Source organism: Hyposmocoma kahamanoa, unplaced genomic scaffold (genome assembly GCF_003589595.1).
Source record: "Hyposmocoma kahamanoa isolate Upper Pololo Valley unplaced genomic scaffold, ASM358959v1 92, whole genome shotgun sequence".
Classification (NCBI taxonomy): Eukaryota; Metazoa; Arthropoda; class Insecta; order Lepidoptera; family Cosmopterigidae; genus Hyposmocoma; species Hyposmocoma kahamanoa.
The window spans coordinates 13,546,514-13,561,952 of record NW_020654748.1 but is presented as its reverse complement, the minus strand read 5'-3'; the positions used below and the strand labels follow the sequence as shown (position 1 = coordinate 13,561,952).

The 15,439-nt window shown below is 36.3% G+C and overlaps 4 protein-coding genes across 4 annotated transcripts; all 4 read left to right on the top strand.

Annotated features, from left to right (window-relative positions):
• Positions 1 to 2,948: 2,948 nt before the first annotated feature.
• Positions 2,949 to 3,941, top strand: LOC113236718 (histidine-rich glycoprotein-like). Its single transcript, XM_026472877.1, has 3 exons — positions 2,949 to 2,960; positions 3,331 to 3,609; positions 3,714 to 3,941. The coding sequence occupies exons 1-3, from the start codon at positions 2,949 to 2,951 to the stop codon at positions 3,939 to 3,941; spliced, it is 519 nt and encodes a 172-aa protein (XP_026328662.1).
• Positions 3,942 to 4,143: 202 nt separating this feature from the next.
• LOC113236717 (sex-determining region Y protein-like) lies at positions 4,144 to 9,132 on the top strand. The gene is made up of 3 exons (XM_026472876.1): positions 4,144 to 4,158; positions 8,565 to 8,825; positions 8,911 to 9,132. The coding sequence occupies exons 1-3, from the start codon at positions 4,144 to 4,146 to the stop codon at positions 9,130 to 9,132; spliced, it is 498 nt and encodes a 165-aa protein (XP_026328661.1).
• A 3,045-nt stretch (positions 9,133 to 12,177) lies between these two features.
• Positions 12,178 to 12,853, top strand: LOC113236714 (sex-determining region Y protein-like). The gene is made up of 3 exons (XM_026472874.1): positions 12,178 to 12,189; positions 12,286 to 12,546; positions 12,632 to 12,853. Exons 1-3 carry the CDS (start codon positions 12,178 to 12,180, stop codon positions 12,851 to 12,853), a joined length of 495 nt encoding a protein of 164 aa, XP_026328659.1.
• Positions 12,854 to 14,729: 1,876 nt separating this feature from the next.
• LOC113236713 (histidine-rich glycoprotein-like) lies at positions 14,730 to 15,438 on the top strand. Its single transcript, XM_026472873.1, has 2 exons — positions 14,730 to 15,100; positions 15,213 to 15,438. The coding sequence occupies exons 1-2, from the start codon at positions 14,730 to 14,732 to the stop codon at positions 15,436 to 15,438; spliced, it is 597 nt and encodes a 198-aa protein (XP_026328658.1).
• The last annotated feature ends 1 nt before the right edge of the window (position 15,439 follows it).

Below are 15,439 nucleotides of genomic sequence, written 5' to 3'. Positions count from 1 at the left end.
AGTGGTCAATCCTGACCGTGCCGACGGGCTGGTGCAAGGAGTAGTAGCCCTTCACCACGTCACCATCGCGGGACTCGTGCTGTGATTTGATGTCATTGGGTGGTGGTCCTCCACTTTGTATTCAAATTCATATTTAGGGTGGCTCTATGAATCAAAGTGTAAATTAATAGTTTTCTGAATAACACGTAATATTTTAAGATTAGTTGAACGCTGCGAACTCACATAGTACTAGTACTAGTACACAGTAGAACATAGTACTAGTGGTGATGAGGAGGTGCCTTCGATGGCACATCGTGACGGTGGATCTGCTGAGAGGAGGTAGCTTCATGCTGCTCGTAATGGCCGGGGCTGTTTTGTACGACCCCAGCAGCCAGGACAGCCGAAAATAAGCGATCTACGAAAAGAATGAATATTTACATACGTATTGTATGTACTACCATTACGGCACAGGTAACACATTTCAAAAAAATTAAATTCAAATGTACCTTAAGAAACATTTTATTCTTATTCCTGAGTACGAATTACTCAACAGTCACTTACCGTCTGGTTAGTACAACTTAAAATGTACTATTTACGTGCGTAACCCTGTTCCAGTAATCGCAAAAATACTCACAGGTTGTCGTGGTAAAAAAAGAAAGTTGTCATTACTGCTTATGTAGGCAGAGATTTGTAAGACAATTACACATACATATCCTGTTCACTTATACAGTTCATTATGATAAAATAAATCGAAAATCGCGTAATGGTAGATTGTTTTAATCAATCTATTTTGCATACGTTTCACATCATTATTGTGTATAAAATAGCACATTTGCATAATAAAATACAGATAGTGAACGTAATCATTTTTCCGCAGGAATTTGTTTCTGCACCAGACGCGACTTATGTTTCGTATTAATTGATATTAATATTAATACATATTAATATCAATATGTTGTTTCTAACAAAAGTTGAACACAAGATAGTTTTAACGAATATGCTGAATCAAATATTGGAAAGATTATCGCAAGTATTAAAAAAAATATTTCGCAGTTTCGTCGACTCAAAATATAAAAAATAGTGCGTAGTTTAATCATCGAATTAATCGTCGATTAATCTTGGAGACTCTACTTGCGAATCTGATCCTTGTAAATTGACAGAGACACGATAATGACCTTTTAAAACCAAACCTTCAAAAACCAAGTGCTGAACTAACTATAAGAAAAAGGTATTACTTGAGAATTATGATCTTGATTTTATACTAAATTCATACCTTCGGTGTTTGAGTCTTGCCATTCATTTCCGACGCAAATACATGAATATCTTCAATGGTGCTTTGAAACTGGGTGGGAAAAAATCTAGGTTCATCATGAATAAAATTTTACAGCTTAATGAAATATTAAATAACAATTCAGGATACTATACTCGAATATTAAGTAATAATGCATGATAGGCAAAGGTAAAGAAAATTAGGTAAAGAAAACTAACCTGAAAATTATCATTACATTTTTTTATAAAAATACACTTTTACCTACAAAGAGTATATTGATTAAAAGCACATTATATTGAAGATTATCACAAATAAAATACTCAATCTCTCCATAGCGTACCTACTTGTCGTGGAGATTATAGTAAAATTTTCTATTTCAGAGACCTACAAACTGTAGAGTTCGCAGGTACTTCGATTAGTATCTGCAACTGTTATGGGCAGGCGTGTAGCTTACCATCAGGCACACGACTTGTTCGTCCCGTTACTTAATGTCATAAAAATCTCTTTGACGTCGTGACATTACATCAGATGAGAATGTGAACTAAAGTATTTTTACTTTCTTACACGTAAAATGTATCATTGGATCCCCGGTTTTCATGTATGTGTTTCTAGAAAGATGGCGCAAGCGTTGATGGCATGAAATATGTTAATTGTGATGGTTATTTAAACATATCTTTAATTTTACTTGTAGAAGGGTAAAGTAATACCTTTTAATGTTATTTATATAAATCGTTTTCAAATGTTACTGTGCAATTCTTATTAGATGAGATATCATCTTTAGGAAAATATTGTTCGAGTGCTATTTTAATATTAGGATTAAGAGCTTGTATTGGCTGACACAACTTACTTAGTGTGTAATTTTTGTATGCAACCTGGGGATAGCTTCTACAAGATTTGTATATTGACACCAAACTAGTATGCAGTGTTAAAACAAATGGAAGCAGTCTGTTCAAGCTTTATCGCTAAGCTGATTAACGTGCAAGTGTGGTCGTTACGAAAAGTGTATTAAGACTTTACAGATATGTTTTGCAGTGTGTAACCAAAAGGTGTTACAAAACTTTACAGGCTCGCCGATACAGATTACTTTTTTGTGTTTATGTAAAAATATTCAGACAGCTGATGTTAGATACGCAAAAAATGTGTGAATTCTGTAAATTTCTAAAACATTAGGTATGTAAATCATAAGTACAATAAAACCCTAGAAAATGATTGCCTTTTGTGACACTTTTAGTAAATAAAAAGGATTTCCGTTTTTATTTTTTTACAAATTATGTCACGAAATTAAATTTTTTAATATGTTTATGACGCGGTCATTTTATAAAAACAGATTAAATCATCTCAGACACAGAAACAAAAATTGTTATGGTACATATTAAAACAACACGATAGAAATGTAGTGCGAACAAAATGTTATACTTTATTTTCAATATTTTTAATGAACACTTCTTCAAAATTAGCATGTACTAAATCTTTTTACAAAATCGTCTAAAGTGGAGCACATTACTTACACTAATAAGGAAATTCAAGGTTAAATGGCTATGTTTCAATAAAAGATTGCGCGAAATGGACTGGTTAATATCATTAGCTTACACTGGTAGGCAATTATTTCGAATTATAATTCGTATAAAAGGGATTGTTCGGTGTAGTTTGTTATTAGTTGGTTGATTTTAATCAGAGTATCAACGTTTAATTTGGTATTATGTATGCAAAGGTACAGTCAAGTTTAAATACGAATACGAAAAATGTATTTTATTTTCTAAGTACAAAACTGCCAAACGAATAACATTAAAAATTTTCGAAATTTCTATCATAGCAATGTGTCATGCGACCATACGAGGTTTCAAACTGAGGAATTCCTTGCACTGTGAGTACCAGAGAAACGGTACTCATAGTGTAGATTCACTCCATGATTCTATCCAGGACACACAGATTAGTACCAATTTAGAAAAGTTCGATTCTCAAATCGGTCCAAATGGCTATCGAACCCGGTACATTACAAATCGTTGTGCTACTGAATTCGTCAAATTAATTCTTTCAATGATGTTTCGTTCTTGTTATAATGTGTAAATTATCGTTTACAGGTCTTTCTTATAACGGCTACGTTAGCCGTCGTAGCAGCACGTCCTCAAGATGGCCACAGCCACGGTCACGGCCACGCTTATTCATCGCAGAGCATCGTAGTGCACCACACTTACCAAGAGCCAAAGCACCATGAATATAAATATGTTCAGCAATCTTCCGGCCACCAAGAACTACACAAGAGTCAAGGTCATCACGAAACGCACAAGGCTATCTCCTCTCAGCAGATCCATCGTCATGATGTGCCTTCCAAGGCTCCTGCTGATCACCATGAGTACTATGTAAGTATCTGCTATTAGATTAGGCACAGATTTATTCCATTTATTTCATAATCGATGAACGAATCAATTTCTTTCATAATGTGATTAATGTGTTTGTTGTGCAGAGCCACCCTAAGTACGAGTTCGAATACAAAGTGGAGGACCACCACACCAAAGACATCAAATCTCAGCATGAATCTCGCGACGGTGACGTAGTGAAAGGATATTACAGCCTGCACGAGCCCGACGGCACCATCAGGATTGTCCATTACACCGCCGACAAAAAAAGCGGATTCAACGCGCACGTCGAGCGCAAGGGCCACGCCAAACATGAATACCATTATCATCACTAATTCAATTAATTGTATTCGATGATTTCTTGTTAATATACTTATGGTTTTGTTACTTTGTACATAGAATCGTTAAATGTTGCCGAAATAAAATATTTTTAATTGAAGTCAATTATATTACTTTTCGAATACCCCATCATTTTGTACCACAGGGTTTCTCGTTTTGTACAACTCGACTTGAAAGTCTCAGAGAATTTACATTAAAATGTCTGACATTCGGGTAAGTTACGTATATTTCTACAAAAAGGACTTAAGTGATATGACTTACAGTAATAGTTAAAATAATACTAATGGAATAAATAGCTGGAAAAAAGCAAAAGGGAAATGTTAGAAATGTAACGTATTGTGTAAAATAAAATAAAATACATAAATTATTTTGTTTCTACTACTTGTGCAATACTAAGTAGAATTCACGTGATATGTAGTATGTTATAATAAGTACGAGTGCAATTCATATAATATGCTGTGATATAAATTGTAGTATTCATGTAATATGTGGTAGTATGTTATAATTTCGTTTCTGCATCCGGCAAAATATTTACTGGGGTCTTTTCAATATAGTCGTAATTATTTTGAGATGAGACAAAACAACAACTTGCTGGTCTCTGTCTAAGGTCATATGCTGCTATGAACTTGTTGTCCCTATCTACCCAATCAAGAGATAGGGTATTGTATGGTATGTATGGTAGCGTCCGGGTCAAGCCCGCCGCCAGTGATACGCCTTCACGGGCTTGGGTAAGGACTCGCTGGGGTTTGTGGTGAGCTGCAGAGACGGACATGTTCGTCTGCCCAGGTGGTCGCGGCGTCAGACTTGTGTGCAGTAGCGCGTCTTAGTAGCGGTTAAGATGAGGACGAGGAGGCGCGCGAGTCACGTGAGTTGCCCTTTCAGTCGGAAGCTATGTCCGGACATTGTAGCAAAACACTGCGACCGGCATCTCCGGCACAAGCCCGGAGAGCTAGTAGAGGATAAGCTTTGGTTATTGGGAACTGGAGAGACGCCGTTTCTCGGCATCGGGAATTGAGCGCGCATTGCAGCTCCGCCACCAAAGAGGAGATTTGGTAAGTTGACTTAGAGTCAACGACTTAGCGGTGGCAACCGTTTGTAGCGTAATGCGGTAACGAGAAGTGAGCGTGGCTACAGCTTTGGTACCTAGGTACTTGAAAAATAGGAAGAGTACTGTATGTGTACCTGGGTTGGCTCACTTAAGGCACTAACCTTCTGAGAATCGGATGAAGTCCGTGCAAACAAGCTGATCAGGGGTCAGGACCTAATTAAGTAGGTACCTGTGCGGGCTTGCTTGCACAGGTTATAGTGCCCTACTCGTATAACCAAGATTAATAGGGAGGGTTACTATAAACAAAACTTATGTATAAAAAGATATAGGATCTGTCCTGAACTTGTGGGGTTATTTTGTCCCAGACGTCCTCAAAATAGTTTTTAATGTGCGACGTCCTGAACTATTTGCAGTACCTTCGGCGCATATAGTTTCGCACTGGAACTTGCCACTGCTCCGTGCCCTTACAATGCTCAACAAACTTTTGGCATCGGCACCGGAATACTTACAGTTATATCCCCAGTGGTCGGAAATTCTGGTGCTAATGGTGCAATTATAAATGATGTTAGGAAGTAATAACCCATTTACTTCACTCGCGCTCGGCGCATGGTATCTGTATCCCCGAAAACACTGGTTTGTTTGAAAAAACAAATATAGGCCATTTAGGTTCGGAAACTTAGTTTCATTTCCAATATGTAACAGTCGCGAAAACTTAATAAGTATTTTGTTTCCTATTTAAATAATTATTACTTCGATCGTTATATTTGCCCAAGCTAGTGACAGATTTCGCAACATTTGTGTAGACACTACATTGAAATTTTGTAATTAAAACAAATTAAAATTGTAGCATAAATTGTGAAGGTGACAACACGCCAAATCAAAGTCAAATTAAAAAATATATATATATTCTGAATTTAAAAATAAACGGGAACAATGTGTTATTCGGTGTAGTGCGTTTTTTTGGTTCATTTTTATTTTACTTACTATACTAATTCCAGAATTATTGTGTGCTTAATGTTAAAGGCAATGTAATATGTATAATTCTGGGATTGCATACCTAGTAATTTTATACAATATAGGGCTTCTTTAGACAATGTATATATAGTAGTTATTATTTTTTTAACTATTATGCACATCATTTATTTATTACATAAATGAAAGACAAAAATATCAAATTAGTCATCACTATTTACGTTTCCTACCTGGTTGGATCCCCTCATGTTGGTTTAGGCTAAGTTACTATAAGAAAAAGCATAAACGAATTTGTATGCGTTTTCGAGCTGGGTCCAAAATTATTATGGATACCGTTTTATGATCAAAAGCTAAATATTCAATGCTGTACTTTATACAAATAAAGAAAAATTAATGTGTGCTTGGAACCAAGCACCCATTAAAAATAAAGTTAAGTTTAAATTTTTATAGAAAGTCAAAGAATTATTGCATTTACTACATATATTAAGATAATCACTGTTATACTTAATGCATTATAAAACAATAATTATGTTAAGTTTAATTTGTGTAGCGTGCATATTTAAGTGTATCGGTTTCCGTTCATATTTTGTTCGAAAAAATAGCGATTTTCTTAAACAAATATCATTTGTAACTTAATTAAGTACCAATTCTTGTAATTACCTATTTATTCTTGCAAGGTGAACTATTGTGCACGGACGTGCATAAAATATTCTTCTTAACACACAAGCACTTTGTATTATCACATTGCTTTGTGCACCTACATTTAACAAATTTTATACATTCCCTAACGCACGTTCAGCATTGTATAGTATACCTAGACCATGTGTATAATTATAAAGATTAAAAGAGTTTATTTCATGCATTGCCTGACTGTTTTAGGCGTTTTATAGAATGCCAGATAACATATAAACAATATAACGAAAATCGAATAAATTAATGTGCCATTTGAGGGTTTGCTGATATTCATAGCACAGGTTTTAACAGCTGTCACGTATTCCGATTTTTCATACCCCCATGTACCTACTCTTTTTAGTAGACTTTATATATTTTTTATTTTTACTTTGAGTTATTGCACTAAACATATTCACGACCATAATTTACATCCACCTTGCTTATACCGTATTATACAGTGTGTTATCGGAACTGAGACTTGGGGAATGGTTTACGCTGTGTTTGGTGTGGTGTGGGGTCTGCATAGCATTGAGCAAGTGTTTATTGTCACGGGACAATCAGTTCACATGCCAGTCACATCGATTATCGTTTAGTAAGGTCTGTGCCTTGCCTGAACTTTTATACTTTGGTGCCTACGTCGGAGCGATGCTTACTCAAGGTTAGGCTGTATTAATTAGGTTGTGCTTAGCGTGCAAAACTAAAGCGCGGCCAAAGGTAATAATAATAATAATTTATTCACAAAAAAATTTGTACAGAGATGAAAACAAGGTACCACAAATAATGAAGATGGATTTTCGGTGTTCGTCATCGTAGTTCTGATTTAAAAGCCAATTTGACAAAGTATGTTTAACCTCAAATTTATTTAACTTGTTAATGTTCAGTATGTTATTAACACGGCTGTAGATTATGGAACTAGCTATATGGTACGGAAACGGTGTATTATGCGGAAGGACAGGACAGAGTATGCGTTTTTTCCTTTTGAAAGGATCAGTTAGGGGTATCAGAGGGTGCTTTCGTAAAATTGCACGAGGCACAAAGAGTGGTCTCACTGTCAAAACTCTAGAGATGCAATATAATTCTTTACTAGGAAATCTGTAGTGTTTGGAGTGAATGATTTTGAGAATAGCTCTGTGTGCTCTCTCAATTTTAATAAAAGAGCTTTTAGTAGCACAGCCCCAGATCGTCACACAGTAGGTAAGGACTAATTCGAGGTCCGATGTAAAAAACAAAATGAGGATCATCCCTGGTCACGTTGCATATCAGCGGATTCCAATGGTCTTCATTAGTTTGGTTTTGGCGCATGGAATTAGCACACGACCATGCGCCATGTGAATTGCATAACGTTTAGCGTGTTACAGTACCATTTAATTCCTTACATATTTTATTTCGGTTTATTTCAAGGCTTCCCACGTGGTGACAGTGAAAGATAGTATATATAAATAAACCAGTTTTGTAGCCGACCTTATATTTCTTGTAAAATCTCTTTCAGATTGTATATAAGCGAACATAATTAATAAGTCGTTATTAGTTCACTGTTCATAGTTGATACAGTAACATATAGTATCCAGCAATGTACACAAAGGTATACATAACAAATGCTCAACTTGAAACTGGTGCAAATCACAGCAGTTAAACGTTTTATCTTAATTATTAATACAAATATCGAACAAAAAGAACAATTCCTTCAATTTGACGGGATTCGAACTTGCGTCTACACACTAAGTTAAGGCCACTTTATGGCAAACATTGCCATGTGCGTGGCCCTAGTTTGGCATACTGTCAGATCGATGGAACTTTTCTTTGTGTTCGATTTTTTATTTATTATTACGATAACAAACAAGTGAAGTAATCACAAAAAAATGAATATATTTAATAAAAAATTATTTCCTCATAACCAAGCAAAATAACTTTACAAATAATTTTGCAGGTTTTTCTCATTGCCGCTACTCTAGCGGTTGTAGCCGCCAGGCCTCAGGGAAATGACCATGGGCATGGCCACGCATACTCATCGCAGAGCATTGTAGTGCACCACACCCACCACGAGCACAAACAGGAGAAGCAATCAACCGGCCACAAAGAGCAACACGAGAGTCACGGCCATCGTGAAACCCACAAGGCTACCTCCTCACAGCAGATCCACCGCCATGATGTGCCTTCCAAGGCTCCTGCTGATCATCATGAGTATTACGTGAGTATTATATTTCAAGTTTAATTGCAGTTTAGATTTTTACAGAAATTACGGTGTTCTTATTGTTAATTTGTTGTACCTCCAGAGTCATCCTAAGTATGAGTTCGAGTACAAGGTGGAGGACCCTCACACCAAGGACTTCAAGTCACAGCACGAGTCTCGTGATGGCGACGTAGTGAAGGGTTACTACTCCTTGCATGAGCCCGATGGCACGATCAGGATTGTCCACTACACTGCTGATAAAAAGAGCGGATTCAACGCGTACGTAGAACGCAAGGGTCATGCCAAACACGAGTACCACCACTAATTGCAAAATATCTGTGATACCTGATCGTTAAGTATTGTTGTTATTATTGGTAAATGAATAAATGTTGTGTTTTTAAGCAAATATTGTGTTAATTCACTCCAACCACAGTAGATTATTGATAAAAGAATAGTGTTACTTTATTCACATATAATTTGGTAACAATGCCGCATTCATTATTATACGTGACATTATCAATAGCAATCCTATTGAATTCATATCATCATTCATATCAGCCCATTTATATATTCCACTGCTGGGCACGGGTCTGCTCTCAGGCGAGGGTTTAGGCCATAGTCCGCCAAATCCCCTTAGATATAAAAAAAACATATTTTTTATCTAAGTGGACTTAAGAACACCTAATTATACACATTTTTTTGAAACTATATTTTCAAATTGGTATTTTGCGTGTTGGTATTTTGGTATTGGTGTTAAATTAAATTTTTTAAATTAAATTAATTTGTTTGTCTGTGTGTAATAAACTTTTTCGCAAACGTGTAGATCCAGATTAATCGGGCCTATGTTTGTGCAATTATTGCTTGTTGTACGTGTTGTTTATTCACATTCAAACCAGTACCTAGTCTGTATCAAATTGGTAGTGTTAGCCTTAACGACTACATTTAAGGAGACATTTGTAGTGACCGTCTACCGCGCTCAGAAATTTATCAGTTTTCGTCAGTTATCGCGATGTAAATCGACTGATGTCATGATTCATTATTTTTCTGTTGGTTTACATATAATTTCGATATATAAAAGGCCACTATCGATATCGTATTATTTTTCCAGCGGAAATTCTGATTGAAATCGTGTTTTAGGCTAATAATAACACGCACACACTCACAACACCGCACTAGGGAAACCATGTATCGCGGGTGCCATGGACACACACATAGACAACTACAAATTACACCCAAACTCACGAGAGAAATAGGCCATACAAATATTTCTCCCGGCCCGCGAATCGAATCCGTGACTAGCGAATAATAATTGTGATTATAAATAAATTTACTTTTTCCTACAAACTATTTTAAAGTTGTCTTCATTACACTGATAAGTAATAATTCTAAACAGGAAGCGATTAGAAAACCAAGTAGCTAATGGTTGTAAAATAATTCGCATCTCTATTCTCCGAATCTCGCATTCATTGTCTTGGGTGTGATATACGAAATGTTAGGTAATTGGTTGCAAAGGCCGTTTCCTCGGGCTCCTACTGGGTAGGGGTAGTTCGGTTGCAAATGGTATACACAATAAATACAAAAATGTGTCATCGACTACTTGAACAGCACGGTTTCCCGCAAAATATTTAATTTTAAACTTGTCTCACCAATCCTATCCTTTTGAGATTGGTTTTAATGATATCAAGAGACGGGACGAACAAGTCGTGAGTCTGGTGGTAATTGACACGGCTATCTATGACAGTTGCAGTGCCACACATAGATTTAAATTGCAAATAATAGATTCCGCATAACACTGAAAGTGTTGAATCTATAACTTTGGGAAAAGTATATAGTAAAATTGAGTATATATATATATACACTGATTGCTATACGGTGCGCAAACATGATTCCTAACCTCGAAATTTTACAAGAAAACCGCTATATTCAATTGGTACTTTATATATGCCAATGATTTTTTTTTATATCAACTGATCTAAATAGAACACGCATACTATAGGGTATACATTTTTCAAATAGCTTTAATTTCGTTTGTACAAAAATAAATTCTGAAATAAAGCCAGTGTGCTGCTCGACCCAAGCAAAATGAATAGGATATTCTTTAATATTACAAAAGTATATATCTTTAGATTTCTATTAGGCAGACAGTGACTTTTTGCAGGCGTGTATGCCAAAAAAGTTATTCTCATTCAAAATCACGAATTTATTTCATCAATCATAAACGTATCAGTTTTGTTTTAGAAGAAGCCACGTACCTACTTTGATTATGGTTTCATTTCTTTATTGTTAAACTTTACTTTAACATGTTTTTATTGCTGGCTATCCTTTTGGAATTATACGTGTGAATATAGGTAGGATTATCTGTGACATGTGATCTTCGTATACTGATTGAGGAACTTAACGTAATAAAAATATACGCAATATCAATTCGGCTAAAACCGGTATATTACGTTCTTGTATTGTCCATTTGCTTATGAGCATAAAGAGTGACCTTGTACACGTGCATTATTAATATATGCAATAAATACTTTATTTTGCAAACGTAAAATAAATTTTGTCCTTTCTCCAAGAATAGCTTTCTGTTCATTAGTTTTACATTTACACATTTCTCCGGACTCCTTAAAAGGATCGGTCAAGGTTGGGTATTTTAAAATCGAATGAATGAAGTCGAGTGGATATAATTTATGCTCTTATGCAAATTGTTTAAATTAAATAAAAAAATATTCAATTTCAAAGTAATTTTCTGGATAATCATGGTTATGATCCAAATAATACCACTATATTTGGTTATAGCGGCTGTGCGATCTCGACTGAGTTACAGCCATTACGACTACAACAAGGCTGCTCCCTGTTGGATCCACTATTATCATCATCATCAATATCATCATCACCATGTATCATAAAAGTCTTAAAGGCTTCTGCTCAGTACTACGAGTAACTGAACACTAAAAACAGGAACTTACGTACTTAGTAGTAAACCTATACATGAGTTTAAATACGGACACTAAGGACAAAAAATAAAAGAATAATTCCTGCTGCCGTGACGTGATAAATGGTTTCTATTCTTTGCACGAACCCGACGACCTCGTCGTGATTGTCAACTATACTTCTGACAAGAAGAGCGACTCCTATGCGAATATAGAAGCAAAAGATACTCCATTACGTGTCTTCATTTTCATAAATGTTTTATTTCGGATTATTTCAAGGTCCCGCACGTGGCGACAGTTTAACATAGTATACGTAATTAAACCAGTTTTGTATGCGACATTACTTTTTGTAAAATCTCTTTCAGCTTGTATATAAACGAACATATTCAATAAGTTATTATCAGTTCACTGTCTAAATTGAAATCAGTAACATATAGCATCTAGCAATGTCTACAAAGGTATTTATTAAACTTGATAAAGTCAAAAAAGGTACAATTTACACAAATTCTTACAAATACGTATAAACTCATAAACTCTTGAAATAAATTTTGCAGATTTTTCTCATTGCTGCTACTCTAGCGGTTGTAGCAGCGAGACCTCAGGAAAATGGCCATGAGCATGGCCACGCACACTCTTCGCAGAGCATCGTAGTGCACCACACCCACCACGAACATAAACAGGAGAAGCAATTAACCGGCCATAAAAAGCAACTAGAGAGTCACGGCCATCACGAAACGCACAAGGCTACCTCCTCACAGCAGATCCACCGTCATGATGTGCCTTCCAAGGCTCCTGCTGATCACCATGAGTATTATGTAAACATTATGTTTCAAGTTTAATTGCAGTTTAGATTTTTATAGAAATTATGGAGTTTTAACTGTTGACTTGCTCTACTCACAGAGTCACCCTAAGTACGAGTTCGAGTACAAGGTGGAGGATCCCCACACTAAGGACTTCAAGTCACAACACGAGTCTCGTGACGGCGACGTTGTGAAGGGTTACTACTCCTTGCACGAGTCCGATGGCACAATTAGGGTTGTCCACTACACTGCTGACAAGAAAAGCGGATTTAACGCGCACGTAGAGCGCAAGGGTCATGCGAAACACGAGTATCGCCACTAATATTAAAATATCTGTAATAACTGATCTTTAAGTACCGTTGTTATTGTTGGTAAATCAATAAATGTTGTGTTTTAAGTAAATAATTATTACGTTTTTCTTCTTCTTATCGTATCAATGGTATACATTCCATTATCGGCTAAGTAGCCACGCCATGAAGCCACAAGTAGCCGCTAGACTGCGATACATGTGATATTTTTGCCATCGTGGTAAAAGGATTTGCCAAATTGGCATAAGGTACTCGCCGATCGTTGCTTTAGGTGCGTCGGACGTACAGGCAAGTGGTGCGTAGTGCGGGGAGGTTCCTTTTAACTTTATGTTAATTTTCTTCAATCACAATAGCTTATCGATAAAACCATTGTGTTATTTACTATGTGATTTTTTTTTATTTAAGCCAGAATGTCCATCAAAAGTGGGTGGTGATCCCACTTTTGATAACGGCGGAGAACCTCGTTTGAGTTTTTAGGAATGACGTCTACATGGTGGACATCACCATCTTTTGGATTACTCGCTACACTCATTACTTCAAGCGAAAACAATAGCTTTTATTTGCACAGCTTACTATAAGCATAAACACGAGTACAATTAATAACGAACAGAACACAGGTACTCACAGTTTATGTGGTCTTTACGAACTCAAGCTAAAGAGTCATGTCTCGTCAAAAATGATTCACTTTTTCAATCTAAAAGTGAAATTTACCAGAAGTAAAGCACCATTTTCATACTTTTGAAACACTTCCGGTGATACAAAATGATTACGTCTATAAAGCCCAGCGCTCATTGACAGGACTACATGAAAGGGACTTTTTAGGTGACGAATGTTACTACATACCGTAATGTTATAACATTCAAATTCCGGTTATAATGGTTATAGCTACAAAAGAAAAGCGGCGGTAAGTTTAGGTATATCGAGTTGAAAGCCTCCTGAGTGCCACGGCAGGATTTGAAATGCTTCGGCAGGCTTTCAAAGGTTATTCACACAAAATCTTCTTCTTCTTGGAATATGGTTATCTTCTTAAATCTATACGCTCAAAGCGTTATTATTTAAAACATTGCTACCGATACGATACGGTACATTGCTACCGTATATTTTTACATCGCTACGTTGGTTTATAAATTCTACCTTGAATAAAATCTAAGCATAAAATGTAAAATAATATATAAAATTCCTAAACAAACTTATCTTTGTAATCCTGGAGCAAGTGACAATTAATTAAATTTTATTGGCAACCCAGGACCTAATTTTACTTTCGATTACTCAAAAGATAGTTGGATGAAATACCTTTATGGGATAAGTTCCCCTAAGTACAAACGTTTGTTCAAATTTGTGCCTTGTTTTGTTGTAAGTACAATAAAGTGATCACATACATGCATAGCTCAATCGGTTTACGGTAAACTTGTATATAAGTATAAAAAGTGAAATTGAAAATTAAAATAAAAAGCAAAAAATGTATATGTGTATTACTTTATATATATATATATCTTCTGCTCCGAGAATAGCGTCCCATGTTTTATTTTTTTATAATACCAAGTGCGGATGAACAAGTGGTACGCCTAGTGTTAAGCGACACGCATGTAGTAGTTGCAGTGCCAAGAAGAATAAAGATATAAATATCTTTTAATTTCAAACTAACTACATAAACAATAAGGGTTTCAAAAGTACCTAAACTTGCATTTTTGTTGCAATTGTTCGTCATTGACCAAAATGTGGCTGAAATGAAATGTTTTTTAAGGTGATAGTCTAAATTGTTTCCATCAGAGCCTGTTAAGTATAATGATTGTAGTAATAATTTTAAGTAATGGATTTATTTATACAAGTTGTGATTGTTTCTATGAAGAACCTTGACGGATTAACTGGATTAAAGTTAATTTTAACCAAATGGAAGTCAATTATTTTTGCTATTCCTTGAACGCATTCATTTTGCTATTCATTGCCGCTGCTCTAGCGGTTGTAGGAGCAAGGCCTCAGGAAAGTGGCCACAGTCACGGTCACGCTTACTCGTCGCAGAGCGTAGTAGTGCACCACACCCACCACGAGCCGAAACACCACGAGCCGAAGCACTACGAACCAAAGCACCACGAACAAAAAGAGCATAAACAGGAACAGCAATCTTCCGGTCAACAAGGGCACCACGGGAGCCACGGCCACCACGAACAACACACGGCTTTCTCCTCACAGCAAATCTGCTGCGATGAATCCATCGACATGACGTGCTTTCCAAGGCTCCTGCTGATCGCCATGAATATTACGTAAATTTACACTCACTTTATTACACTGAAACTATACGGTTCCAGTGTATAGTTTTAGTATGAATGTGGTTATAAATTAGCTTGGTACTTAATGTTATTTTTGTCCACAGAGTCATCCTAAGTACGAGTTCGATTACAAAGTTGAGGACCACCACACCAAGGACATCAAGTCGCAACATGAGTCCCGTGACGGTGACGTGGTGAAGGGCTACTATTCCCTGCACGAGCCCGACGGCACCGTGAGGATGGTTCACTACAGTGCTGACAAGAAGAGCGGATTCAACGCGCACGTCGAGCGCAAGGGTCACGCCAAACATGAATACCACCACCACTATTGAA